Raw genomic sequence first — 26,966 nt, forward strand, 5'->3', positions numbered from 1 at the left:
ATTGAGTCTACCCATCACGGTGGTGGTGTCCCTTCATCATAGGGAGTTTCGGGCTTCTGTCGACATCGTGGATGCTTCTTTTACGCAATCCAGTATGTGGCCAACACCAACACTTCCTCCATTTTACTTTGGGAAAAGAGCATTTTCAGCTTGCGGTGTTGACTTTTGGTCTCTCCTTCACCCCTTGAGTACTCACAAAGGTGTTGGCCCCAGTTCTGGCGTTGTTACGTAAGCGGGAGATTGCGGTCCTGGGCTGCTTGGATGATCTTCTTCTGCGAGCAAAGTCCTCGGCTACCCTGAGGGGTGACATAGCTCGCTATACAGACCTCCGTTTTCAGTTTGCATCTATACTACCTGGAGTCTGCTCCAGCTCCTTCCTGAAAATTGGGTTATCTGGGCCTGACTCTAGTTTTATCTCTGGCCAGAGTGTTTCTTCCTCTGGACAAACTCCAGAAGTTGCATGCTGTGTTTCAACTAATGTATTACACACAGGTGGGCCTCCCTGCGGTCCTGCAGGTGGATGTTGGGCCTGATGGTATCTACCTTCGAGGTGGTTCCATTTGCGTAGTTCCATACAAGCTTCTTTCAAGTGAGATCCTGGTGTAAAGTGCCCAAGGTCTCAGGGCTACCTGATTCGGCTGAGCCAGAATACCGGGGGTCCCTGGTCTGGTGGCTTCACTCTCCGGGATTTTGACAGGCACATCCTTTCTCCCCTTGTATTGGACAGTGGTCACTACCAATGCCAGTCTGTCTGGGTGGGGAGGTGTCCTGGGACTGGGTTCTGCTCAGGGTCATTGGACGCTGGAGGTATCCTGACTGCTGATGGATATCCTACTACTTCGAGTGATCAGACTAGGTATGGATCATGGAGGTCGACTTTGGGGACTCCGGGTATGGATCCAGTCAGAAGATGCCACGGCGGTGGTCACGGTGTCAATCGCCAGGGTGGAACGAAGAGTGTGTTGGCAGCCCTGATAGTAGCCAGCATCCTTCGGTGGGCAGAACGCCTTGTTCCGGCCCTCTCCGCCATATGCATTCTAGGAGTGGAAAATGGCAAAAAGAGTGGGCAGTTGCCTCAGTTGACTAGTGTTGGTCCACGGGGTAGTCCCTTCACAGGACATGTTCTATTGGATATGTCTCCGATGGGGCACTCCCGAGGTAGACCTGTCGGCATCCTGACTTACTGGAACAGTACTGAGGTTTCTGGCAAGGTCATGGGCTCCTCTGGTGGACACTGCAGATGCTCTGGTAGCCCCGTGGGGCCGATATACAGTGGTGTGAAAAAGTGTTTGCCCCCTTCCTCATTTCCTGTTCCTTTGCATGTTTGTCACACTTAAGTGTTTCGGAACATCAAACCAATTTAAACAATAGTCAAGGACAACACAAGTAAACACAAAATGCAATTTGTAAATGAAGGTGTTTATTATTAAAGGTTAAAAAAAATCCAAACCATCATGGCCCTGTGTGAAAAAGTGATTGCCCCCTAAACCTAATAACTGGTTGGGCCACCCTTAGCAGCAACAACTGCAACCAAGCATTTGCGATAACGTGCAATGAGGCTTTTACAGCGTCCTGGAGGAATTTTGACCCACTCATCTTTGCAGAATTGTCCTAATTCAGTTACATTAGAGGGTTTTCGAGCATGAACGGCCTTTTTAAGGTCATACCACAACATCTCAATAGGATTCAGGTCAGGACTTTGGCTAGGCCACTCCAAAGTCTTCATTTTGTTTTTCTTCAGCCATTCGGTGGTGGACTTGCTGGTGTGTTTAGAATCGTTGTCCTGCTGCAGAACCCAAGTTCGTTTCAGCTTGAGTACACGAACAGATGGTCGGACATTCTCCTTCAGGATCTCTTGGTAGACAGCAGAATTCATAGTTCCTTTTATCACGGCAAGTCTTCCAGGTCCTGAAGCAGCAAAACAGCCCCAGACCATCACACTACCACCACCATATTTTACTGTTGGTATAATGTTCTTTTTATGAAATGCAGTGTTCCTTCTACGCCAGATATACTTGGACACACACCTTCCAAAGAGTTCCACTTTTGTCTCATCGGTCCACAGAATGTTGTCCCAAAAGTCTTGGGGATCATCAAGATGTGTTGTGGAGAAATTGAGACGAGCTTTGATGTTCTTTTTGCTCAGCAGTGGTTTTCTCCTTGGAACACTGCCATGCAGGCCATTTTTGCCCAGTCTTTTCCTGATGGTGGAGGCATGAACGCTGACCTTAACTGAGGCAAGTGAGGCCTGCAGTTCCTTGGACGTTGTTGTGGGGTCTTTTGTGACCTCTTGGATGAGTCGTCGCTGCGCTCTTGGGGTAATTTTGGGCGGCCGGCCACTCCTGGGAAAGTTCGCCACTGTTCCATGTCTTCGCCATTTGTGGATAATGGCTCACACTGTGGTTCGCTGGATTCCCAAAGCTTTGGAAATGGCTTTATAACCCTGTCCAGACTGATAGATCTCAATTACTTTCTTTCTCAATTGTTCCTGAATTTCTTTGGGTCTCGGCATGATGTGTAGATTTTAAGGATCTTCTGGCGGACCTTACTGTGTCAAGCAGCTCCTATTTAAGCGATGCGTTGATTGTGAACAGGTGTGGCAATAATCAGGCCTGGGTGTGGCTAGAGAAATTGAACTCAGGTGTGGACAACCACAGTTATAGTATGTTTTAACAAGGGGGGCAATCACTTTTTCACACAGGGCCATGATGGTTTGGATTTTTTTTTCACCTTTAATAATAAACACCTTCATTTACAAATTGCATTTTGTGTTTACTTGTGTTGTCCTTGACTATTGTTTAAATTGGTTAGATGTTCCGAAACACTTAAGTGTGACAAACATGCAAAGGAACAGGAAATGAGGAAGGGGGCAAACACTTTTTCACACAGGGCCATGATGGTTTGGATTTTTTTTCACCTTTAATAATAAACACCTTCATTTACAAATTGCATTTTGTGTTTACTTGTGTTGTCCTTGACTATTGTTTAAATTGGTTTGATGTTCCGAAACACTTAAGTGTGACAAACATGCAAAGGAACAGGAAATGAGGAAGGGGGCAAACACTTTTTCACACCACTGTAGTTGGATCTACAGCTCTCCTCCTCTCAAGATTATGCCGCGGATCAAGGCCAAAGATATTCCGGTCATTCTGGTGGGCCCAGATTATCTTGTCGGTCTTGGTACATCGACCTGGTACGCTTGGTCGCTGATGTCCCTTGGCGACTGCCTCTCAGGGAGGTTCTAGTGACCCAAGGGCCGATCTTTCATCCTGCTTCAGTTGCTGGTTTTTGAAGGCCTGGCTGTTATGAGCCAGGTGCTGAAGTTACGATGCTGCTGAAGGCTAGGAAGCCTTGCTCTGGGAAGATTTACCACCGGACATGGATAGCATACATATCCTGGTGCGAGGCACTTGCAATTTACCCTTGTTCTTTCTCGGTGGCTCAGATTTTGACCTTCCTTCATGGGGGGTTGAACAGAACTTGACCTTGAGTACCCTCAAGGGCTAGGTGTCGGTCTTGGCGGTTTTCTACGGCGTCCCCTGGTCTCGCACTTCCTTGTGCGTACTCTTAATCAAGAGGTTCGACATCTGCCTCCACCGGGGCAGTTGCTTCTACCGCCGTGGGATCAACTCTTGGTGTGTTCGGTGGGAAGTTCTTCTGCTTGCTCTGTCCCAGAAGGTGGCTTTTTTGGTAGTTATCATCTCTGCTCGCAGAGTGTTGGAACTGTAGGCGTTACAATGTCATACTCCTTACCTGGTGATCCACAAAGATGAAGCGGTTCTTCCCCCTTGTCCTTCCTCTTATTTCATTTTGAATAAGGACATTGTATTGCCTTCCCTGTGTTCCAGGTCAAAATGTCCTAAGGGATTTACCTTACATGCCCTGGATGTGTTTGGGCGATTTAGGTGTATTTGGCAGTCACGAGGCCTTTTCAGAGATCAGACTCAATGTTTCTGATCACGGACAGGCTAAAAAGGTAGTTGTCTGCTTCTTCTGCAACCTTTTCCAGATGGCTCAGACAGATGATGACTCTGGTCTATTCTAGCAGGGGTTGGGTTCTTCCTTTCCCTGTTATGGCGCATTCTAATTGGCTGCTTATTGCTTCTTGGGCCTTCCATCATCAGGTGTTGGCTGTGCTGGTTTGCAAGATGGCCACTTGGTCGGCGGTGTACACTTTCACAAAATTCTACAACATGGCTGTGCTGGCATCTGAGCATGCTTCTTTTGGCCTGCAAGGTGATGCGGGGTGCTGTTTAGAGGGTCTATTCTCTCTTGAAGGGGTATTGTTCAGGTTGAGCTCCAGTTTTTCTATGTTGAGCTCCTGTTACCTGGTCTCTCCACAGTTACTCAGCTGTTGATGATATCCTGCTTGTCAGTCCTACCTACTTAAGCCATCCAGTCCAGAGGAGCTCTGCCTTCGCCTTGGTCAACATCAAAAGAAACTATCTCCTGCCTTCCTGTTTAAAGACTGGCTTTGCCGACATCCCAACTGGCTCCGGATTCTGCTTGCTGTTCCACTACTTTGATCCCTGACTTCTGGCTTGGCTGACTATCCATTATGGTTACTGAACTTTGGCTATGTGGCTATGTTTTGACTACGTTTGCTCTTTTTACTTTTATTATTAAACAAGTGTGATTTAACTTCTGTCTTGGTCTGATTTCATGGTTTCTGACACGTCCCTATTGTTCTGAATAATAGAGTGCTGTGTCTGTCAATGAACGAATGAGAAAAATAGGTTTTTGACTTACCATAAAATCAGTTTCTCTGAGTTCATTGACAGACACAGCAACTGCCCCTATATGGAGTTGTTAATACTTCTAGTACTGCTTGTTACATAACTGAAGGCCTAGCAGAGAGGGGGGGGGGGTGTATATCGCCTAGGACTGCCCATAGGCGTAGCCAAGTCTTTTTTTCTGCCCAGGGTCCCACTTCTGTAGGGGGCGATATAACCCTATAGTTCTGAATAATGGAGCGCTGTGTCTGTCAATGAACTCAGAGAAACTGATTTTATGGTAAGTCACGGTGCCGCCTTTCTACTTGTAATAAATGGGGGGTGCTATCCTCACACAGATTTCCTGTTTTTGTTTCCTGGCAGGTGTCGCCCACACTAATGACCTTCTTCCCTGGGAAGTCTCTGGAGGAGGTTCTACGCAGTACACTGGCCACCAGAGCTCACAGTCTACTGGAGAGAAGCCTGAAGAATCTGGCCAGAGAAGAGGACATGTGAGTCGCCCCCCCCCTTCAGGAATCATCGGGAACATTGCTCCACCCCAATCAGAGCTGAACTAAGTGGAGTCTTCGCTAAACCTAAACCATAGTGGTCTGGAGGGGACGGCAGGAAGGGACTTTCATTACCCTCCATGGGATATATACTGGGGCGCAGAGTATAATATACATCTCTCCAGGAATATAAAGGGGGGAACAAATTCCTTTTTGTGTAGCAATGTCTGGTCTTGCTATACAAGCACTTGGATGGGAATATTTTGCTCTCATACTTATATTGGTGAGGACACGTTAAAGTCAGAGAACTCTGTATATAAAGGGGAGCGATGCTTGAAGTTGAAGATCTTGCTGTATACTGTTGCCCTTGTGTGCCATTTCCCCGTTGGTCAGGACTATGTTTTGTCAATTGAGATGATGGTGGTGTATGTTATAACAGTCAGGTATTGGAATTATACCCAGGTCCCCTTCTGGGATAACTGACTAATGGTGGAGGGCGTAACATTGGGAGGGCGGTCAGAATACAGTCCGAGAAATATGATGGTTAAAGTTAAAAATTTAAATTTCAAATTTTCTCCGATAGTATCGTATGTATATAGATACTTGTATATTATGATGTGTCAGAAATATGAGTTTTTTTTTTTTTTTTTTTAATATATATCTCCTTAGAACAAAAATCTCCCTGAAGAAGACCACGACTGTATGGGCCGAAATGCATTGGCCTGATGTTCTCTGATAGTATAGTAAAAAATATGATTCTTCTTTACATATTCCCTATTGATTATTCATTGATACTATTTGGGAAATGCATACAACACACCACTTTAGAGGTCTAAGTGTGTAGCTCCTTGTAATCCCTTTGGAGCTGGATTTCACCCCGAGGAGGTGGGAACGGCCTATGGAAGACCCTTGGATCACTGAACTTTTTTTTATTCTAGCTATAGGATACAGTTCCCCAATTCCATCTTTTGAGCGATTAATAAGTACCATATTTATCGGCATATAACACACACCCCACGTTTAGGGGGGAATTTTAAGGAAAAAAACTAACATTTAAATGCCCATCAATGCAACCTTGACAGTTATTTGCAGCCTTGTCAGTTATTTACAGCCTTGCATTGCAGCCTTGTCGGTCATTTGCAGCCTTGTGCTTCTGCCGGGAATGGCTGAGAACGGCAGAAAACCTCACAATCGGCGTATAACACGTACCCACGATTTTCCCCTGATTTTAAGGGGAAAAAAGTGCGGGTTATACACAGATAAATACAGTATATAGATGCTTGTACATTATGATGTGTCAGAATTATGAGTTTTTTTGATTTATCTCCTTAGAACAAAATCCGCCTGAAGAAGACCATGACTATATGGGTCGATACGCGTTGGTGTATTCATGTGGATGGCAATTTTGTAATGAAATTTTGAATTTGCTCCACTATGCAACTTTCGCTATGTATGATGGAACATGTTTTTTTTTTGTTTTTTTTAAGTCTGTAACCAGAGCTCATATTTTAAATCATTCCTGAATTTGAATAATATTTTGTGAAATAAAAAGATTTATTACTAAATCACTACTTTTTTGATGTAATATTTTGCTGCTAAAAAAAAAAAAACGGGGGGGGGGGGGGGATCATCCCATATTGCAAAATACGATGGATCCTTTTATTTCTCCGGTCTTTGTGCGGCCGGTCCTTAATAGGCGCAGGGGCGCCGCCCCCCTACTTTGCATGCGGGGCCCTGAGCTTATAGCTTTCCATGAGACTCTAATTGGCTTGAAAAAGGTTGGGCTCTGCTCCCCGAACCCGACCACTTGTGATACTAGCGAATCAATGTTCGCTATCAGTTTACAGCTTCTCCTCCCAGCCAATCAGGATAGGAGGCGGATCTAAAGAGGACCAGGTTAGTTGGGAGGAGAAGCCTAACCTCATTATGTTCGTTATGTTAGAATGATTTGTTTATTTTTATATATCAGGATTCATTTGGTATATATTTTTTTTCAAATCAATCGAATTTGGGAAGACGGCTATATTAGTTTTATTCTATTTTTTTTTTCTATTGTTTTCTATTTTATTATTTTCTTTTCTATTCCTTTTATTTTCTATTCTGTTTTATTCCATTTTATTTTCTGTTCTTTCTTTAGTATACTTTAAAGCACATGTGTCAAACGCAAGGCCCACAGGCCAAAATCTGGCCCTCCAGACCATTTTATGTGGCCTTACACCTCTCCTGTAGCTGCGGAACTCCCCCCCTCATCTCTGCCCCCACCTTTTCTCAGCAGTTGGCAGCAGAGAGGAGGACAGAACTTCTCCACCCGATCCTGCTCTTCCTCTGTGCAGCCGCAGAGAGGATCGTCTATGTCCCCCTCCCATCTCAGCAGTCGGCAGTAAAGAGGACAGAACTCCTCCTACAGATCTTGCACCTCTCTGTGCAGCTGCAGTTACCCCACCCCCCCCTCGTCTCCAACTGCCCTGGTCTCAGCATTTTTAGCCCTCCTCTGGTCCTTCTCCAGACTCTGTACTTTCTGCTTCCCATTTCCGCCCCAAGCTTCTTCAGCAGCATAAAGGTGTGTGTAAGGTGTGTGTAAGGTGTGTGTAAGGTGTGTGTAAGGTGTGTGTGTGTGTGTGTGTGTGGGGGGGGGGGGGTGGGACTCTTGGCTTCTGATGTAATGGGGGGGACGGGGTGCATCTAGTCTTACAGATACAACTAGCCATTTGACGGCAATCACAATGCTGATGCAGCCCGCGATGAAGTGAAGTTTGACACCCCCCCGCGCTATAAAGCAGCCGGGGTGCACCGATATATTGGCCACCAAAAAAAAACGATCCGCCTGAAAATAGGGTTATCGGCATGTTGCTGATAAAAAAAGAGGTGCGATGACGGCCTTCGAAAAATCTGCACGATTTTGCAGCATTTACGGTGCTTTTTCATAGGCCGCGTGACTCAAAAATGCAACACAGGTGTGTGTTTTTGTTTTTTTTGCCACGTTTTCAATGCATTTCAAAAAAGGAGGTGCATTTTTGTAACTGACCAAATATGAACCAAAAAAAATGCGGCAAGCAGGATTTTTCACACCGCAACGGACCCGTGTCAAGACATGCATCAAATTTTTAAAGAGATGCTTGTGTTCTTGAGCCTCTCTTGCGCTTTATTTTTCTTTCTTTTTTTTTTAATACAAAAGCACTTCAAAAACCATTAAAGGGATTGTACAGTCTCAAGGTTTTTCACCTTCATGCAGTCTATGATCACTGATCACTGCTATTTTTAGTAAAAGAAAAAATAATATAAATATATCCCCTATTTTGTAGACGCCATAACTTGTGCGCAAACCAATCAATATACGCTTATTGCGATTTATTTATTTATTTATTTTTTTCACTACCAAAAATATGTAGAAAAATATATATTGGCCTAAACTGATGAAGAAATTTTTTTTTTTTTGGTTTTTTTTTTTTTGGATATTTATTATCGCAAAAAGTAAAAATTAATATTTTTTTTTTAATTGCCGTTCTTTTTTTTTTTTTTTTTTTATTTATAGCGAAAAAAAAAAAATAACCACCGAGGTGATCAAATACCACCAAAAGAAAGCTCCATTTTATTTGGGTACAACATCGCTCAACCGCGCAATTGTCAGTTAAAGCGACGTATCAGAAAAAATGGCCTGGTCATTAAGGGGGGGAGGGGGGGTTAAATCTTTCCTGGGGCGAAGTGGTTAAAGTGTATTTTTTTTATTTGCATTTGAAAAACCCACTAGCAGAGACTATGTTATTCTCTAGGGTCTCTGCTAAAATATATATATATGTATGTATGTGTGTATGTGTGTGTGTGTGTATATATATATATATATATATATATATATATATATATATATATATATATATATATATATATATACATATACATACATACATACATACATACATACATACATACTAAGGGCTCAAACTTCAAATCCTGAGCTACTAGCCAGGCCTTAAGGGTTACTCGCCACCAGTTGCCCCAACCGATCCCTACCCTGCACCGCCCCTAATTAGCCATCCCAACACATCCTCATAAATTATCTCATGAAATTACACTTAAATGTTTTATGCAGAATTAACGTTACAAAAATAAATATTAACAACAACTTTATCAGTGCAGCCTCGCCTGTGCCCACCATTGCAGCCTTAGCTCACCTGTGCCCCCATTGTAGCCTTAGCTCACCTGTGCCCCCATTGCAGCCCCAGCTCACTGTGCCCCCATTGCGGCCTCAGCTCACCTGTGCCATTACAGCCTCAGATCACTGTGCCCCCATTGCAGCTTCAACTCACTGTGCCCCCATTGCAGCCTCAGCTCACTGTCCCCCCATTGCAGGTTCAGCTCACTGTGCCCCCATTTCAGGTTCAGCTCATTGCAGGTTCAGCTCACTGTACCCACCATTGCAGCCTCAGCTCACCTGTGCCCACCATTGCAGCCTCAGCTCACTGTGCCCACCATTGCAGCCTCAGCTCACTGTGCCCACCATTGCAACCTCAGCTCACTGTGCCCACCATTGCAGCCTCAGCTCACTGTGCCCACCATTGCAGCCTCAGCTCACTGTGCCCACCCTTGCAGCCTCAGCTCACTGTGCCCACCCTTGCAGCCTCAGCTCACTGTGCCCACCCTTGCAGCCTCAGCTCACTGTACCCGCCCTTGCAGCCTCAGCTCACTGTGCCCACCCTTGCAACCTCAGCTCACTGTGCCCACCATTGCGGCCTCAGCTCACTGTGCCCCCATTGCGGCCTCAGCTCACCTGTGCCATTGCAGCCTCAGCTCACTGTGCCCCCATTGCAGCCTCAGCTCACTGTGCCCACCCTTGCAGCCTCCGCTCACTGTGCCCACCCTTGCAGCCTCAGCTCACTGTGCCCACCATTGTGGCCTCAGCTCACTGTGCCCCCATTGCGGCCTCAGCTCACCTGTGCCATTACAGCCTCAGCTCACTGTGCCCACCATTGCAGCCTCAGCTCACTGTGCCCCCATTGCAGCCTTAGCTCACTGTGCCCACCCTGGCAGCCTCAGCTCACTGTGCCCCCCATTGCGGCCTCAGCTCACTGTGCCCCCATTGCAGCCTCAGCTCACTGTGCCCACCATTGCAGCCTCAGCTCACTGTGCCCACCATTGCAGCCTCAGCTCACTGTGCCCACTCTTGCAGCCTCAGCTCACTGTGTCCACCCTTGCAGCCTCAGCTCACTGTGTCCACCCTTGCAGCCTCAGCTCACTGTGCCCACCCTTGCAGCCTCAGCTCACTGTGCCCACCCTTGCAGCCTCAGCTCACTGTGCCCACCCTTGCGGCCTCAGCTCACTGTGCCCCCATTGCGGCCTCAGCTCACCTGTGCCATTACAGCCTCAGCTCACTGTGCCCACCATTGCAGCCTCAGCTCACTGTGCCCACCCTTGCAGCCTCAGCTCACTGTGCCCACCCTTGCAGCCTCAGCTCTCTGTGCCCACCCTTGCAGCCTCAGCTCACTGTGCCCCCCATTGCGGCCTCAGCTCACCTGTGCCATTGCGGCCTCAGCTCACCTGTGCCATTGCGGCCTCAGCTCACCTGTGCCATTGCAGCCTCAGCTCACTGTGCCCACCATTGCAGCCTCAGCTCACTGTGCCCACCATTGCAGCCTCAGCTCACTGTGCCCACCATTGCAGCCTCAGCTCACCTGTGCCATTACAGCCTCAGCTCACTGTGCCCCCATTGCAGCCTCAGCTCACTGTGCCCACCCTGGCAGCCTCAGCTCACTGTGCCCCCCCATTGTGGCCTCAGCTCACTGTGCCCACCATTGCGGCCTCAGCTCACTGTGCCCACCATTGCAGCCTCAGCTCACTGTGCCCACCATTGCAGCCTCAGCTCACTGTGCCCACCATTGCAGCCTCAGCTCACTGTGCCCACCATTACAGCCTCAGCTCACTGTGCCCCCATTGCAGCCTCAGCTCACTGTGCCCACCCTTGCAGCCTCAGCTCACTGTGCCCCCAATGCGGCCTCAGCTCACCTGTGCCATTACAGCCTCAGCTCACTGTGCCCACCATTGCAGCCTCAGCTCACTGTGCCCCCATTGCAGCCTTAGCTCACTGTGCCCACCCTTGCAGCCTCAGCTCACTGTGCCTACCCTTGCAGCCTCAGCTCACTGTGCCCACCATTGCGGCCTCAGCTCACTGTGCCCCCATTGCGGCCTCAGCTCACCTGTGCCATTACAGCCTCAGCTCACTGTGCCCACCATTGCAGCCTCAGCTCACTGTGCCCCCATTGCAGCCTTAGCTCACTGTGCCCACCCTTGCAGCCTCAGCTCACTGTGCCCCCCATTGCGGCCTCAGCTCACTGTGCCCCCATTGCGGCCTCAGCTCACTGTGCCCCCATTGCGGCCTCAGCTCACTGTGCCCACCATTGCAGCCTCAGCTCACTGTGCCCACCATTGCAGCCTCAGCTCACTGTGCCCACCCTTGCGGCCTCAGCTCACTGTGCCCACCCTTGCGGCCTCAGCTCACTGTGCCCACCATTGCGGCCTCAGCTCACTGTGCCCCCATTGCGGCCTCAGCTCACCTGTGCCATTACAGCCTCAGCTCACTGTGCCCACCATTGCAGCCTCAGCTCACTGTACCCCCATTGCGGCCTCAGCTCACTGTGCCCACCACTGCAGCCTCAGCTCACTGTGCCCACCACTGCAGCCTCAGCTCACTGTGCCCACCACTGCAGCCTCAGCTCACTGTGCCCACCATTGCAGCCTCAGCTCACTGTGCCCACCCTTGCAGCCTCAGCTCACTGTGCCCACCATTGCGGCCTCAGCTCACTGTGCCCCCATTGCGGCCTCAGCTCACCTGTGCCCACCATTGCAGCCTCAGCTCACTGTGCCCCCATTGCAGCCTTAGCTCACTGTGCCCACCCTGGCAGCCTCAGCTCACTGTGCCCCCCATTGCGGCCTCGGCTCACTGTGCCCCCATTGCGGCCTCGGCTCACTGTGCCCCCATTGCGGCCTCGGCTCACTGTGCCCCCATTGCGGCCTCGGCTCACTGTGCCCCCATTGCGGCCTCGGCTCACTGTGCCCCCATTGCGACCTCAGGTCACTGTGCCCCCATTGCGACCTCGGCTGTTTGGGGTTTCTAAGTAGTTTTCTAGCAAAAAATACAGATTTTTTTTTTTTTACCTGTTAAAAAAAAAAAAAAAGCATCAGAAAATGGCCCAGCTGTCTTTCAAAACCCACCATTTTATGCTCTACGGTCACTGGTAAAAAAATATACATATATTTATATTTAAAGTTTGGGGTTTCTAAGTAGTTTTCTAGCAAAAAAAATACAGATTTTTTTTTTTTTTTGTACCTGTCAACAAAAAGTGTCAGAAAATGGCCTGGTTGTCTTTTTTGCTGACAGTTTGCATTTTGTAAATTGTTGTATTAATATAAAAACTGGAGCTACCAGACCTAAAACTCTTTTTTTTTTTTTTTAAGACATATGAAAATTTTTTTATTTTTTTGCAAAACCCACCATTTTATTCTCTAGGGTCTCTGATATATATATATATATATATATATATATATATATATATATATATATATATATATATATATAAAAAAAATTTATTATTTTTTTTTATTATTTAATGTTTAGGGCTTCTAAGTCGTTTTTTTAGCAAAAAAATACAGATTTTTTTTTTTTTAATCTGTCAACAAAAAGTGTCAGAAAATGGCGCAGTTGTCTTTTATTTTTATTTTTTTGCCAACAGCTTTTGCATTTTGTAAATTGTTTTTTTAAGACATGTATGCAAAAAAAAATGCAACAATTTACTCATGAGCTGCACAAGACACCAGCATGGAAATATTCATCAGCTGATGGTTATTCCTCGTACTGACCAGCAGGTGGCGCCTGAGCGCCTAACAGTTATCTTCTCTTCTCTCTGTCTCTCATTCCTCCGAGGGATAGACGAGCCGGGCCGGTCTGGAGCAGCAGGACGTCTTTATGGTGGTGAGTGGTGGGGATGTCAGTAAAGATGGCGGCTGCTCCTCTGTATTTGTATCCTTTTTTTTTGTATCTGGACGGGAATCCTGAGAGTGTGGGAGAGGAGAGAAGAGAAGGTTCTGATATCATTTCATTCATATTTCTGGCTTTATAACGGAGGGCTCAGTGTTGGTTTACAATCAGGGGGAGGAAACTGGAACTACAAGTCCCATCATGCCTCTAGGAGTCATTGTTACCGCAAGCCTTGCAATGCCTCATGGGAAATGTAGTTCCACAACAGCTGGAGGGCTCCTGGTTGCTTGCTAAGGGGGGGAAGATGGAGGCGGAACTGCAGCCGTTGCCTATGGTTATGCCACGTTGGTGCCTTTTTTCAACGACATTCACACGCAGTGCGTTGTGTTTGGGCAGTCTGTTCATTGAAACGCGGCAAAAGAAAACGTATGCCCCCCCCCCCAACCATGCGATCGCATTGCCGTTTGCATATTAGTGGGGCAGAACGGTGGCGGCTCCGCCCGCTTTTCCAAATGGCGAGAGTTGTGTTTTTGCAACACAAAAGCAGCAAGATTGTGCCCAGTTTCAGAGGGGGAAGGGGGTGCCATTTAGAATGAATTGGGCGGCCCCGCGTGCGTTCGCCGCCCAAGAGACTCCCTTTTTTAAATTTATTTTTTGGGGGGGGTGCGATAAGCTTTGCGCAATCTTTTTTTTTTTTCTTCTTTAAAGGGATGTCCCCCCCCCCCCAATGATTTTGTTGCGTGAAATCGCACTACGCTGTTTAGAATGAATCGCACTTTGGACCGATTTGCCATGCAATTTGGAATTGCAGACGGACTCGCGGCGTGTGAATGGGTGGGGGGGTCTAAAGGACGACCGTGTGTGTTTATTTTTTTTCTTTTGCAGGATGTGGTGACACACGGACATTCCCACAGCATGACGGTCTGTGTCTCTGCGCTGTCTTTATTTTGCGTCGTGTATCTGCGTTACGGCAAGCCGCCAACCGCACAAGGAGGAAACTTTTTTTCACCGCATTGTGCCGTTCGTTTCATTGCAGAAGACCGCGACGCTCGCACGAGCTGCGTTTGCCTTGGGGGTGGACCTCAAACAAAATGATGCGGCTATGTGCGAACGTATCAAATTCACATTGAGCTTCGTTCACACATGTGGCGAGGGGAGGGGGGGGGGTGTCGGTAAAACCAAAAAAGGTTGCGCCGTGGTTTCACCCCCCCCCCCCCCCCCCCCTCCCACCCCCCATCTGCCTGTCTGCACCAGCTGCTGCAAAAGTAAAAATGTAAATAGCGTGTTGCATTTGGTGTGCAGGCCTCGCCGCCGATAAACGCCGGCAATGCTAGTCTATGGGGGGGCTGAAAAATTGCCTTTTATTTCTACTTAACCACTTGCCAACCGCGCTATAGCCGAAAGATGCCTACAGCATGGTCATCCAGTTCTGGGAGGGCGTTTGTTGAAACCCCTGCATGCCCCCGGGGGGCACTCTGTGAATGCTGTGTAATTTGACACAGCAATCAAAGGTTGAGGTAAAGGGCCAATCGTAGCAGCCCTTCACCATGTGATCAGCTGTATCCAATAGCAGCTAAACCCCATGTAAACAAATGTTATCGGCATTTCCTTTCCTCCACAGCAGAAGGAAAGCCGATAACTGGCTGTCCTGTGACAGCACATGCTTGCACTGCTAATCAGTGAAACTCCATCAGTGCAGCCTCATTAGTTCAGCATATCGGTGCCCAGCATATCGATGCAGCTTTATCAATGCCCATAAGTGCAGCCTTATTAGTGCAACATAACAGTGTCCATCAGTACAGCCTCATCAGTGCCGCATATCTGTGCCCATCAATGCAGCCTCATTAGTGCAGCATATCTGCCCAACAGTGCAGCCTCATTAGTGCAGCATATCAGTGCCCATCAGTGCACCCTCATTAGTGCAGCCTCATCAGTGCCGCATATCAATGCACATCAGTGCAGCCTCATTAGTTCAGCATATCTGTGCCCTTCAGTGCAGCCTCATTAGTGCAGCATATCAGTGCAGCCTTATTATTGCAACATAACAGTGTCCATCAGTACAGCCTCATCAGTGTCGCATATCTGTGCCCATCAGTGCAGCCTCATTAGTGCAGCATATCAGTGCTCACCAGAGCCGCATATCAATGCCCAGCAGTGCAGCCTCATTAGTTCAGCATATGTGTGCCCATCAGTGCTGCATATCAATGCCCATCAGTGCAGCCTCATTAGTTCAGCATATCAGTGCAGCCTCATTAGTGCAGCATAAGTGTCCATCAGTACAGCCTCATCAGTGCCGCATAACTGTGCCCATTAGTGCAGCATATCAATGCCCATCGGTGCAGCCTCATTAGTTCAGCATATCAGTGCTGCATTTCAGTGCCCATCAGTGCAGCTTCATTAGTACAGCATAACATTGTCCATCGGGGCCCTTTATCAGAGAAGAAGAAAAATTACTTAAAATTGTATAAGAGACTTTTTTTATTCCAATTCTTATTATTATTTTTATATAGCAAAAAACCTAAATGCCACCAAAAAAAAAGTTCTGTTTGTGTTAAAGAAATTATAAAAATGTCACACAGCGTTGCATGACTGCGTAATTGTCATTCAAAGTGCGATAGCACTGAAAATTGGCCTGGACTGTAGGGGGAGGGGAATGCCTGGTATTGGAGGGGTTTTATAGATGTGTGTGTTTGTTTTTTTTTCATGGCATCTTCTACCTCGAAGGTGACCTCCAGTATTCTCCTGTGAGCCCAGGTCAGGGTGAGGGACGAGGTTAAAAGAGCACTAAAGGTTTCCTGCATATGGACAGGGCTACACTCCGCGAGTGCTAGGTAATTGTTAATGGCAGCCAAAATGCATCTTGCAAATGTTGCCCCCTTTTGCAGGCACCAAATGGCATGGTAACCTCAGTTTGGTGCGGTGGGATTTGCAGAATTGCACTATTTTTTTTTTTTTTTTTTGCACGTTCGGTGCGTTTTGCAGCCCGTTCAAGCGAATGGGCTGTCAGAAATGGAATGCATGGGAAGTTCATGCATTTACAGCCCTCGATAAATTCTGAACGATTTTACCAATGTCTCCAACACAGGCCCAAGCCCTGTTGGCTTAAACCCTTCTAATGACCACTCATGATGTGTTCTGAATAGTCCAGCTTTACCGCTTCACCTGCTGCCACTTGTTTATGATCAGTGGGTGGACACTTACCTCTACAGAGCCATATATAAACAGGCACCTCTACAGGCCATTGCACTTTGATAGGACAGCTGGGTCACAGAGACTGTGTATAGAGCTGATCTGATCGGCTCTGTACCTTGTGTACTGTTTATATTGGTGCAGGCCAGTGCACTTTTATAGGACAGCTCGGTCACAGACACCATGTATGGAGCAGATCTGACCGGCTCTGTACCTTGTGCACTGTTTATATTGGCAAGCGCCCCCCGCATTCCTCTTACAATGGAGAAAGGCAGAACTAATCAATGAATCGCTGGTTAGATCCAGATCAGCAGATCCCAAGGTGGTGGGATTGTCTTTCACCCCTGGCCCGGCCAAGAAGGGGGTATTAAAATATGCTGGCAAATCAGCCAAACCCAACTTTATTCTCCATAACAAAGGCAAAGTCAGCTCGTTGTGCCCTTCCCCCGCTCCTCCGAAGCTCAGATCGCCCACAATTCTCTAAACCCCGATGCCGAGCCGAGAAAAGGAGGTGTGAGCAAGACCCTGAGCGTCCAAGACAATGTCCTACGGGTGTAAGTACCAGGAATGTCCCTGTGACCCCCACCACTGATGTGTGGTCATAGGTAGTAATAGACATGTTGGGCACGCTGGTGGGGGGAGGGGGTTGTTGGTGACACTGTTGTTATTTTTATGGGAGGGAGATAGAAGTGAAGATATTTTCCTAAATTTGTAAAATTGATTGATGCTCAATAAACAGAGATCATTGAAAGAGCAACTTTAGTCTCCTCTTTAGTGGCTCTGCCCCCTTTTCCTCTCTGTGCCATCGTTATGGTGTGCATGTGCCCTTTGGTTCCTGGCAGAGACCCCCTCCCCAGAATATCTGTGCAGGCGATTTTTCCACGCATGCGCAAGGACGACAGAGGTTTGGTAGTTCTTTAATAGCCATCTTTGCGCATGTGCAGGAAACCTGCACACGCAGAGGTGGTCGGGGAAACCTGCGCGTGCACAGATGTAGACGTGCGGTTTGTTTAATTCTGAACTGAAATTGAAAGAAGGTTTCTGTTATTCGGATCTGAATTTTCCGAATTTCAACAAATTTTAATGAATCATAAATAATGAAACAAATTTTTAGACGAAATTTGAATAGTTTTCAAATCAAACTCGACTAGTTTTCGAATCGACTTCAAATTTCCAAAGAGAATAGAATAGAAAATAAAGGAATAGAATAGAAAAGTGAATAGAAAATGATAGAATGTAATAACAGTAAACAGTAAAACAGAACAGACTAGAAAATAAAAGAATAGAAAAAGATAGAATAGAAAATAAAATAGAATAAAACAGAAAAAAATAGAATAGAAAATAACAGAATACAATAGAATAGAAAATAAAGGAGTAGAAAAGAATAGAAATAGAATATAAAATAAAAGAATAGAATATAATAGCGTAGAACAGAATAGAAAATAAAAATAGAAAAAAACTGAATAGAAAATAAATGAATATAATAGCGTAGAACAGAATAGAAAAAAATTGAATAGAAAATAAGAGAATATAATATTATAGCGTAGAACCGAATATAAAATAAAAAAATAGAGTAAAATAGAATGTATAATGGAATATAAAATAAAGAAGTAGAAAGGAAGAGAATCGAAAATAAAAGAATGTAATATAATAGAGTAGAATAGAATAGAAAAATAGAATAGAAAATAAAAGAATAGATTAAAACAGAATAAAATATAATAGAAAATAAAGGAGTAGAATAAAAAAATAGAATTAAAGAATATGACCATCTTCTGAAATTCTAATTTAAAAATAAAATACATTTGAATACAATAGAAAAGAATAGACTAGAAAAGAAAAAAAATAGAACAGAATAGAAAAAATGAATAGAATAAAATAGAATATAACTACCTTCCAAGTTCTGAGTAGAATAAAAATTTGAATATAACAGAAAATGAAAGAATAGAATAGAAAAAAACAATAGCGTAGAAAGATTATAACCAGCTTCCAAAATTCGAATAGAATAAATTAAATTTCAAACGCAATTCGATTTGAATGCAATTCGAACCGATTTGAATAAACAAAAAGAATTGCCAAAAGGGAATTAAATGAATTTATGTAAATAACAAAATGAAACAATTTATTTTTTCCGTTCTTCACATGTCTACACAGATGTGCTGCAGCGCTCACTCGGGACCTGAAGCCTTGTGGCACATCTGCACAGGGGATTTCCTATGCATGAGCGAGGACATCCAAGGCTTAGTACTTCTATAATAGCCGTCTTTACACACGGTTGGGGAAGTCAGATGATGTCAATTTTACTGTCCATAGTCGACACTTTAAAAGCCTTTACAGGATCCCACATTAGATTTACAGAGGAGGTAGAATTACTGCCCATGACCTGACATTCGCAGTGATACCTCACATGTGTGGTACGATCGCTGTTTGCGTGCATGTGGGACCGACACATGCGTTCCCCTTTGCATGGTAGAACAGAGGCACTTAACATTTTTTGTTTGTTTTGTTTTCTTGTTTTACATTTTTATTTTTATTTTTTTTAACACTTTTATTGCTGTCACAAGGAATGTAAACATCCCATGTGACAGTAATAAGAGGTGACGGGTCCTCTTTATGGAGAGATCTGGGGTCTATAATGACTGTAAACATCCCATGTGACAGTAATAGGAGATGACAGGTCCTCTTTATGGAGAGATCTGGGGTCTATAATGACTGTAAACATCCCATGTATTAGTAATAGGTGGTGACAGGTCTTCTCTATGGAGAAATCTGGGATCTATAATGACTGTAAACATCCCATGTGACAGTAATAGTGGGTGACGGATCCTCTTTATGGAGAGATCTGGGGTCTATAATGACTGTAAACATCCCATGTGACAGTAATAGGTGATGACGGGTCCTCTTTATGGAGAGATCTGGGGTCTATAATGTAAACATCCCATGTGACAGTAATAGGAGGTGACAGGTCCTCTTTATGGAGAGATCTGGGGTCTATAATGACTGTAAACATCCCATGTGACAGTAATAGGTGATGACGGGTCCTCTTTATGGAGAGATCCGGGGTCTATAATGAATGTAAACATCCCATGTGACAGTAATAGGTGATGACGGGTCCTCTTTATGGAGAGATCTGGTGTCTATAATGAATGTAAACATTCCATGTGACAGTAATAGGTGATGACAGGTCCTCTTTATGGAGAGATCCGGGGTCTATAATGAATGTAAACATCCCATGTGACAGTAATAGGAGGTGACACGTCCTCTTTATGGAGAGATCTGGGGTCTATAACGACTGTAAACATTCCATACACAGGCACTGGCAGGCGGATGAAGCTCGGATCCTTCGTGTTTCTGTGAGCTCCTTCCTGGAACATCTGTCCCTGGTGGTGAAGACCATGGAGCGATTTGGGCTGCCGTTATCCGATACACGATGATTGGAGGAGATCTCTACACACAGACGGACCTGGTGTTATCAGAGGTGGACCGACCCCTCACAGACCTCCATAGACTCTGGTTATGGATCTCTGCAGACGTAGATCTTAATTTAAAAAAAAAATTTTTTTGAAGCTTTTATATAAAATAAAATTTTCTTGCAACATATCTACACCGTTTCTTTATTTAAACCAGGGGGGGCCTCCGAACTTTCTAAACAAAGGGCCAGTTTACAGTCCATCAGACTTTAGGAGGGCCGGATTGTGGCCAGTGGGATTAGAAAAGGTCCTGGCATCAGTGGGGGGGGGGGGGGGGGAATAATGCCCCGTTGTTTGTTTCAGTAAGGGTAATTGCGACCCAACGTTGGTGTCATTGAGAGGAATTGTGCCCTCTTAATTGGTGTTAGTGAGGGAGAATTATGCCCCATTGTTTATATCAGTGGATGAAATGGTGCCCCATCATGTCATTGGGCCCCATTGTTGGTGTCATTAGGAGGAATTGTGCCCTATTGGTGTCAGTGGGACAAATTGTGCCCTATTGGTGTCGGTTGGAGGAATAGTGCCCTATGGTTGGTGTTGGTGGGAGGAATAGTGCCTTATTGTTGGTGTCGGTGGGAGGAATAGTGCCCTATTGTTGGTGTCGGTGGGAGGAATAGAGCCCTATTGTTGGTGTCGGTGGGAGGAATAGTGCCCTATTGTTGGTGTCAGTGGGAGGAATTGTGGTCTATTGTTGGTGGGAGGAATTGTGGCATATTGTTGGTGGGAGGAATTGTGCCCTGTTGGGTGTCGGTGGGAGGAATTGTGGTATATTGTTGGTGTCAGTGGGAGGAATTGTGGTATATTGTTGGTGTCAGTGGGAGGAATTGTGGAATATTGTTGGTGTCAGTGGGAGGAATTGTACCCTATTGTTGGTGGGAGGAATTGTGCCCTGTTGGTGTCGGTGGGAGGAATTGTGCCCTGTTGTTGGTGTCGGTGGGAGGAATTGTGCCCTGTTGTTGGTGTCGGTGGAAGGAATTGTGGCATGTTGTTGGTGTCGGTGGGAGGAATTGTGGCATATTGTTGGTGTCGGTGGGAGGAATTGTGGCATATTGTTGGTGTCGGTGGGAGGAATTGTGGCATATTGTTGGTGTCGGTGGGAGGAATTGTGGCATATTGTTGGTGTCGGTGGGAGGAATTGTGGCATATTGTTGGTGTCAGTGGGAGGAATTGTGGCATATTGGTGTCAGTGGGAGGAATTGTGCCCTATTGTTGGTGGGATGAATTGTGCCCTGTTGATGTCGGTGGGAGGAATTGTGCCCTATTGTTGGTGGGAGGAATTGTGCCCTATTGTTGGTGTCAGTTGGAGGAATGTTGCCCCATCGTTTGTGTCATGGCAGGAAATGTGCCCCCTTAATTGGTGTCAGTGGTGGAGAATTATTCCCCATTGTTGGTATCAGTGGATGAAATAGTGCCCCAAGGGCTGAATAAAAGCAAGCAAAGAGCTGAATCTGGCCCCCAGGCCGCAGTTTGGAGACCACTGATTTAAATTATTCTATGCTAATGAGAGAGAGCAGCGGCAGATTGATGAAGTCATCCCTCTGCTCATGTTGCTCTCCTATCTGCATGGACTATGTCAGACTTTTCTAAACCTTTTTTACCCCTTCAAATTATATTTGTTTTGTGGGAATCCCGCTGAACCAATCCATTGGATGTCCGTGGGGAAAAAATATCCCCCCCCATACAGCGTGGTTAGAATCTTGTACATCCTAAGCCAACAGCTGTCCTCATTTCCCCTTGCTTCAGGCTTTTACCCCCCAACCACAGTTCTGGTGCGGTGAGGATATTTCTTTTTGTGGTTGCTGGAAGATTGGGGGGCCTGCTCTGGGGGGGGGGGCACCCGAGCCACTGTTCTGTATGTGTCCATCCAGACACGAAGCCACGTCTCTACCTCCGCCTCGCCCTCTCTCCTCATTGGCTCCCTGGCTTTGTTTGACGGCAGTGGGAGCCAATGGCACTTTGCTTCTGTCTCAGCCAATGAGGAGGTAGAGTCCCGGACAGCCGAGTCTTTTGTTCTACATCACTGGATCGAGATGGGGCTCAGGTAAGTATTGGGTGGGGCGGGGGGGGGGGGCTGCACATAGAAGGCTTTTTATCTTAACCACTTGCCTACCGGGCACTTTCACCCCCTTCCTGCCCAGGGCGCCAATTTTCAGCTTTCAGCGATGTCACACTTTGACAATTACGCGGTCATATGACGCTGAACCCATGGGACATTTTTATAATTTTTTTTCACACAAATAGAGCTTTCTTTTGGTGGTATTTAATCACTGCTGGGGGGGGGGGGGCATGGATAGGTGGCACTAGTGGGCACTGACAGGCAGCACTGGACTGGTGGGCACTGATTAGTAAAACTGGTGGGCACTGATAGGTGGCACTGGTGGGCACTGATAGGCGGCACTGATTAGCAGTACTGGTGGGCACTGATAGGTGCTACCTCCACTACCTCTGCCTCCACCACCACCTCCTCTACCTCCACCATGACCACCACCACTACCTCCTCCACCACCACCACTACCTCAACAACTACCACTACCACCACCTCCGCCACCACCACCTCCGCCACCACCACCTCCACTACTACCAGCACCCCCCCCCCCCCCCACCACCACCACTACCTCCACCACCACCACCTCCTCCTGGTCCTCTCCCCCAATGAATATCCCTGATGAAACTCAATTCAAGTTTTTCCCCTTAGAAGCAAATACACCCCCCCCCCCCCCCCCCAGCTGTACCACTGTTCACTCTCCACAGCCAAAAAAAGACACAGGAGACAATGGAGAAGCCTACTGCAATGCCACCAGAGACCTTTCCCTAATTGCTGGTTAGAAGAAGTGCATGATGGGTAATTATAATAAATCTGGTTTACCTGCCTCTGCATCCCAATGGACGGAAAAACACAAGAGGGATTTCTGGGGAATTTTTTTTTCTTCTTCTAACACAGCAACTATAATAGGTGAGTGGGGGGCCGAGTACACTACGATGGAGGCAACACAATGCCCCCATGGGACTGGAGGGAGTTTTTTTTTTTTTTTTTTAGGTTTTGATCTACAAAACAAAAAGCTACATTAAAGCTATTTTTAAAAAGAGAATTGAGAATCGCTGGTGCCGCTTCACCGCACTTTCTGCTTTTGTTTTAACGTCTGAATAAGAAGGTAGGTGTATGGTTCTCTCCCATTACATGGTATTATATTATATTATACAATATACATATTTATATGATATAAATATATAAATATTCATAAATATAAAGTTATATTGTATTTATAATATAATAATTTTAGAACTTTATATTTATAAATATATATATATATATATATATATATATATATATATATAAATTTTACATAATTTTTTTTAACTCTATTAAATATAAAAAAGTGTGGAAACTTTTTGAAGACCCCTTGTGTGTGTGTGTGTGTGTGTGTGTGGTGTGTGTGTGTGTGTGTGTGTGTGTGTGTGTGTGTGTGTGTGTATGTATATAAATAATGTGTTATAAATTATTATATATATATATAGTATTTATAATATATATTTTATAAAAATATATATACACACACACACAAAGGAGGGGTCTTCAAAAAAAAAAAAAAAAAATATATATATATATATATATATATATATATATATGCACACACACATATATAAGACCCCCGTGTGTGTGTATATTTGTTATAAATGATATATTGTATTTATAATATTTTTATATCATTATATATATATATATATATATATATATATATATATATATATATATATATATTCATGTTTCCACCTCCATGCTTGACTGTAGGGATGGTGTTGTTAGGATCAAAGTTCTTCCTCCAAACACAGCGAGTCGAGTTAATGCCAACAAGCTCAATCTTGGTCTAATCTGACCACAGCGCTTTCTCCCAATCCTTCTCTGAATCATAGATGTTCATTGGCAAAAACTGCACATGTGTCTTCTTGAGGAGGGGGACTGGCCATGTTTGGAGGAATTAAAAAATGCTGACTATGACCCTAAGAACACCATCCCTAATCATACACGGAGTTGGAAACATGATGCTTTGGGGCTGTTTCTCTGCTAAAGGTACAGACCAACTTTGCCGCATCATGTTTCCACCTCCGTGCTTGACTGTAGGGATGGTGTTCTCAGGGTCAAAGTTCTTCCTCCAAACAGGGCGAGTCAAGTTAATGCCGAAGAGCTCAATCTTGGTTTAACCTGACCTCTGAATCATAGATGACTCAGAGATGTGACCGACTTTGCCGCATTGAAAGGCCAATGGACGGGGACATGTATTGTAAAATCCTGGATGAGAACCTTCTTCCCTCAGCCAGAACATTGAAGATGGGTCGTGGATGGGTCTTCCAGCATGACAATGACCCAAAGCATACCACCAAGGCCACAAAGGGGTGGCTCAAGAAGAAGCACATTAAGGCTATGGAGTTGCCTAACCAGTCTCCAGACCTTAATCCTATAGAAAATGTATGGAGGGAGCTGAAACTTGCAGTCACCAAGAGACCTTAAGGATTTTAGAGAAGACCTGTAAAGAAGAGTGGACTAAAATCCCTCCTGAGATGTGTGCAAACCTGGCCACCAACTACAAGAAATGTCTGACCTCTGTGCACGTCCTCACCCAATGAAAAGCCTCATGTATGGATACATTCCATAGGTCCTCATAAAACGACAATGAAGGCTAACGGTGTAAATCCTAATTTTGTTATATTAAAAGCAGGGCAAGATTGCACTTACATTTAGTTTTTGTTTAAGAAAAAAAAGCTTGCTTCTGGGATCTGCATACACGCGGTGACGTCAGGTCTGTGACAAAACGTATGTAGGGAGGAAAGCGACGTGCTGACGTCACCACATGTACGCAGATCCCGGAAACAACGGGCTGCTATCGAGAGCCGACGGGGTTTGTTGAACATTCCACCATGTTTTGGCTTGCATTTGCAGTGCAGCCCAAGTGATCTCAATAGGCAAGTTTGACAGGTGGTGCCGCCTAGTGTCCACAAAACCAAAAAAAATAAAAAATGGTTCTGGTGTGCAAACAAATTAAAAAATTGCTTGGGTGTGCAAAAAAAAAAAAAATGAAAATAAAAATGTCTGAGTGCAAAAATTGAAGTATAATGTACCAATTTAAAAAAATAAATAAATAAATATATATATATATATATATATATATATATATATATCTCTATAAAAAATTACCTCCGTCTAAAACAAAATGAAAAATTGCCTTGGTGTGCAAAACAATTTAAAAATTGCCAAAAAATAATAATTGCACTGCTGTGCAAGGAAAATAAACAAAATTGCCTTAGGGTGCCAAAAAAAAAAAAAAAATTGCTCTGGTGTGCGAGAAAAATTAAAACAAAATGCCCCAGAGTGCAAAAACAATGTAAAAAATCGCTCTGGTGTGCAGAAACTTTAAAAATTGCCTCGGAGTGCCAAAAAATAAAATTAAAAAATTGCCCTGGTGTATGAGAAACTTTAAAAAATTGCCTCGGGGGCCAAAAAAAATGCCCTGGTGTGCAAGGAAAATAAAAAATTTGCCGTAGGGTGCCAAAAAATAAAATAAAAAATTGCCCTGGTGTGTGAGAAAAATTAAAACAAAATGCCCAAGAGTGCAAAAAAAATGTAAAAAATCGCTCTGGTGTGCAAAAAATTTCTAAATTGCCTCGGCGTGCCAAAAAATGTAATAAAAAAATTGCCCTGGTGTGCGAGGAAAAATTTCAAAATTGCCTCAGGGGGGGAAAAAATTGCCCTGGTGTGCAAACAATTAAAAGAAAATGCCTCAGAGTGCAAAAAAAGTAAAAAAAAATTGCCCTGGTGTGCAAAAAATTTAAAAATTGCTTTGGCGTACCAAGAAGTCATTAAAAAAAAATTGCCCTGGTGTGCGAGCAAAATTAAAAAATTGCCTCAGGGGAACAAAAAGAATTGCCCTGGTGTGCGAAAAATTAAAACAAAATGTCCCAGAGTACAAAAAAAATTTTTAAAATCGCCCTGGTGTGCAAAAAAAGTTAAATAAAAAAAATTGCTCTGGTGTACGAGAAAAATTTAAAAATTGCCTCAAAAAAATTAAAACAAAATGCCTTAGAGTGCAAAAAAAAAATGTAAAAAATCGCACTGGTTTGCAAAAAAGGCAAAAACTTCCTGGTGTGCAAAAAATGTAAAATAAATCCTTGGTGTGAAAAAAATAAAAATAAAATCGTTTCATGTGCAAAACAATTTAAAATTGCCGCAGAATGCAGAAAAATGTAAAATATCACCTGTACTTGTATTCATATAAACCTGAACTCATTCCCATCTCCCTGTCCCTTTTAAATAAAAATGTAAAAAATCGCCCTGGTGTGCAAAAAATGTAAAAATTGCTTCGGTGTGCCAAAAAAATAAAAAATTTAAATTGCCCTGGTGGGGCCAAAAAAAATGCCCTGGTGTGCAATAAAATGTAAAAAATCTCCCTGGTTTGCAAAAAAAAAAAGGTGTGCAAGAAAAAAAAAAATGCCTCAGGGGGCCCAAAAAATACCCTGGTGTGCAAAAAATGAAAACAAAATGCCTCAGAGTGCAAAAAAAGTTAAAATGAATCCCTGGTGTGAAAAAAAATAAAAATGGTTTCATGTGCAAATTTTTTTTTTAAATTGCCCCAGAATGCAGAAATTTAAAAAAAAAATCACCCTGGAGTAAAGAAATGGTGGAATTGAAGGTTTATTCTGGTTGTACTTTTATTAATATAAACCTGAATTCATTCCCATCTCCCTGTCCCTTTAAACATTGTTTTCCAACGTGCGCAGACATTTCCGGGTGTCGCCGACGTCACGCAGGAGGTATTCCCCCCTCCCATGCACCCCCCCGCTTCCTGTGTGGCCGCGCATGCGTAGACTGGCCCTTTAAACGTGCGAGTTGATGGGAATATCAAGTCCGGCTCCCTTCCCGGCCGGTCGCTGTGTGCTGACAGATCCCTCCGCCAAGGGGACTCATTGACGTGAACGCCGCGGAGGAGCACGCCCCGACGCTTCACCGCCTCTCAGGCCCGCGGAAGGCATCCCCTTCCGCATCCCGCTGCCTGCTGTGGGGCCCGCGGGTGCCGAGGAGCTGCTGGGGGCCCGACAAAGGGCGGGGTCACCGGAGGGGGCGCGGAAGGAG

At 45.0% G+C, this 26,966-nt stretch overlaps 2 protein-coding genes across 6 annotated transcripts in view; both read left to right on the top strand.

Moving 5' to 3' along the window:
- Positions 1-26,966, top strand: part of TTC16 (tetratricopeptide repeat domain 16) — a 121,057-nt gene that overhangs the window by 60,917 nt on the left and 33,174 nt on the right. For 3 of the 5 annotated variants that reach the window (XM_077471446.1, XM_077471345.1, XM_077471393.1), the window contains 2 exons: positions 5,097-5,224; positions 6,554-6,786. In XM_077471446.1, coding sequence (XP_077327572.1) covers positions 5,097-5,224; positions 6,554-6,569 — 144 coding nt within the window. In that variant the 3' untranslated portion in view covers positions 6,570-6,786. Of the gene's footprint in view, positions 1-5,096; positions 6,418-6,553; positions 6,787-26,966 lie in introns of those variants that run through there. The other 2 variants (XR_013270643.1, XM_077471545.1) reach the window with 2 other exon arrangements.
- Positions 13,097-19,973, top strand: LOC143961779 (EKC/KEOPS complex subunit LAGE3-like). Its single transcript, XM_077471148.1, has 3 exons — positions 13,097-13,229; positions 16,802-16,930; positions 19,687-19,973. Exons 1-3 carry the CDS (start codon positions 13,195-13,197, stop codon positions 19,805-19,807), a joined length of 285 nt encoding a protein of 94 aa, XP_077327274.1. The 5' UTR covers positions 13,097-13,194; the 3' UTR covers positions 19,808-19,973.

Source organism: Lithobates pipiens, unplaced genomic scaffold (genome assembly GCF_037356315.1).
Source record: "Lithobates pipiens isolate NorthernLeopardFrog02 unplaced genomic scaffold, aLitPip1_a1.2 Scaffold_1, whole genome shotgun sequence".
NCBI classification, from domain to species: domain Eukaryota; kingdom Metazoa; phylum Chordata; class Amphibia; order Anura; family Ranidae; genus Lithobates; species Lithobates pipiens.

Coding starts and splice junctions, on each gene's coding strand:
- LOC143961779 (XM_077471148.1), top strand. CDS start 13,195: ATGTCAGTAAAGATGGCGGCTGCTCCTCTGTATTT. Junction 13,230..16,801: donor GCGGCTGCTCCTCTGTATTT/GTATCCTTTTTT, acceptor ACAAAGGCAAAG/TCAGCTCGTTGTGCCCTTCC. Junction 16,931..19,686: donor CAAGACAATGTCCTACGGGT/GTAAGTACCAGG, acceptor TTCCATACACAG/GCACTGGCAGGCGGATGAAG.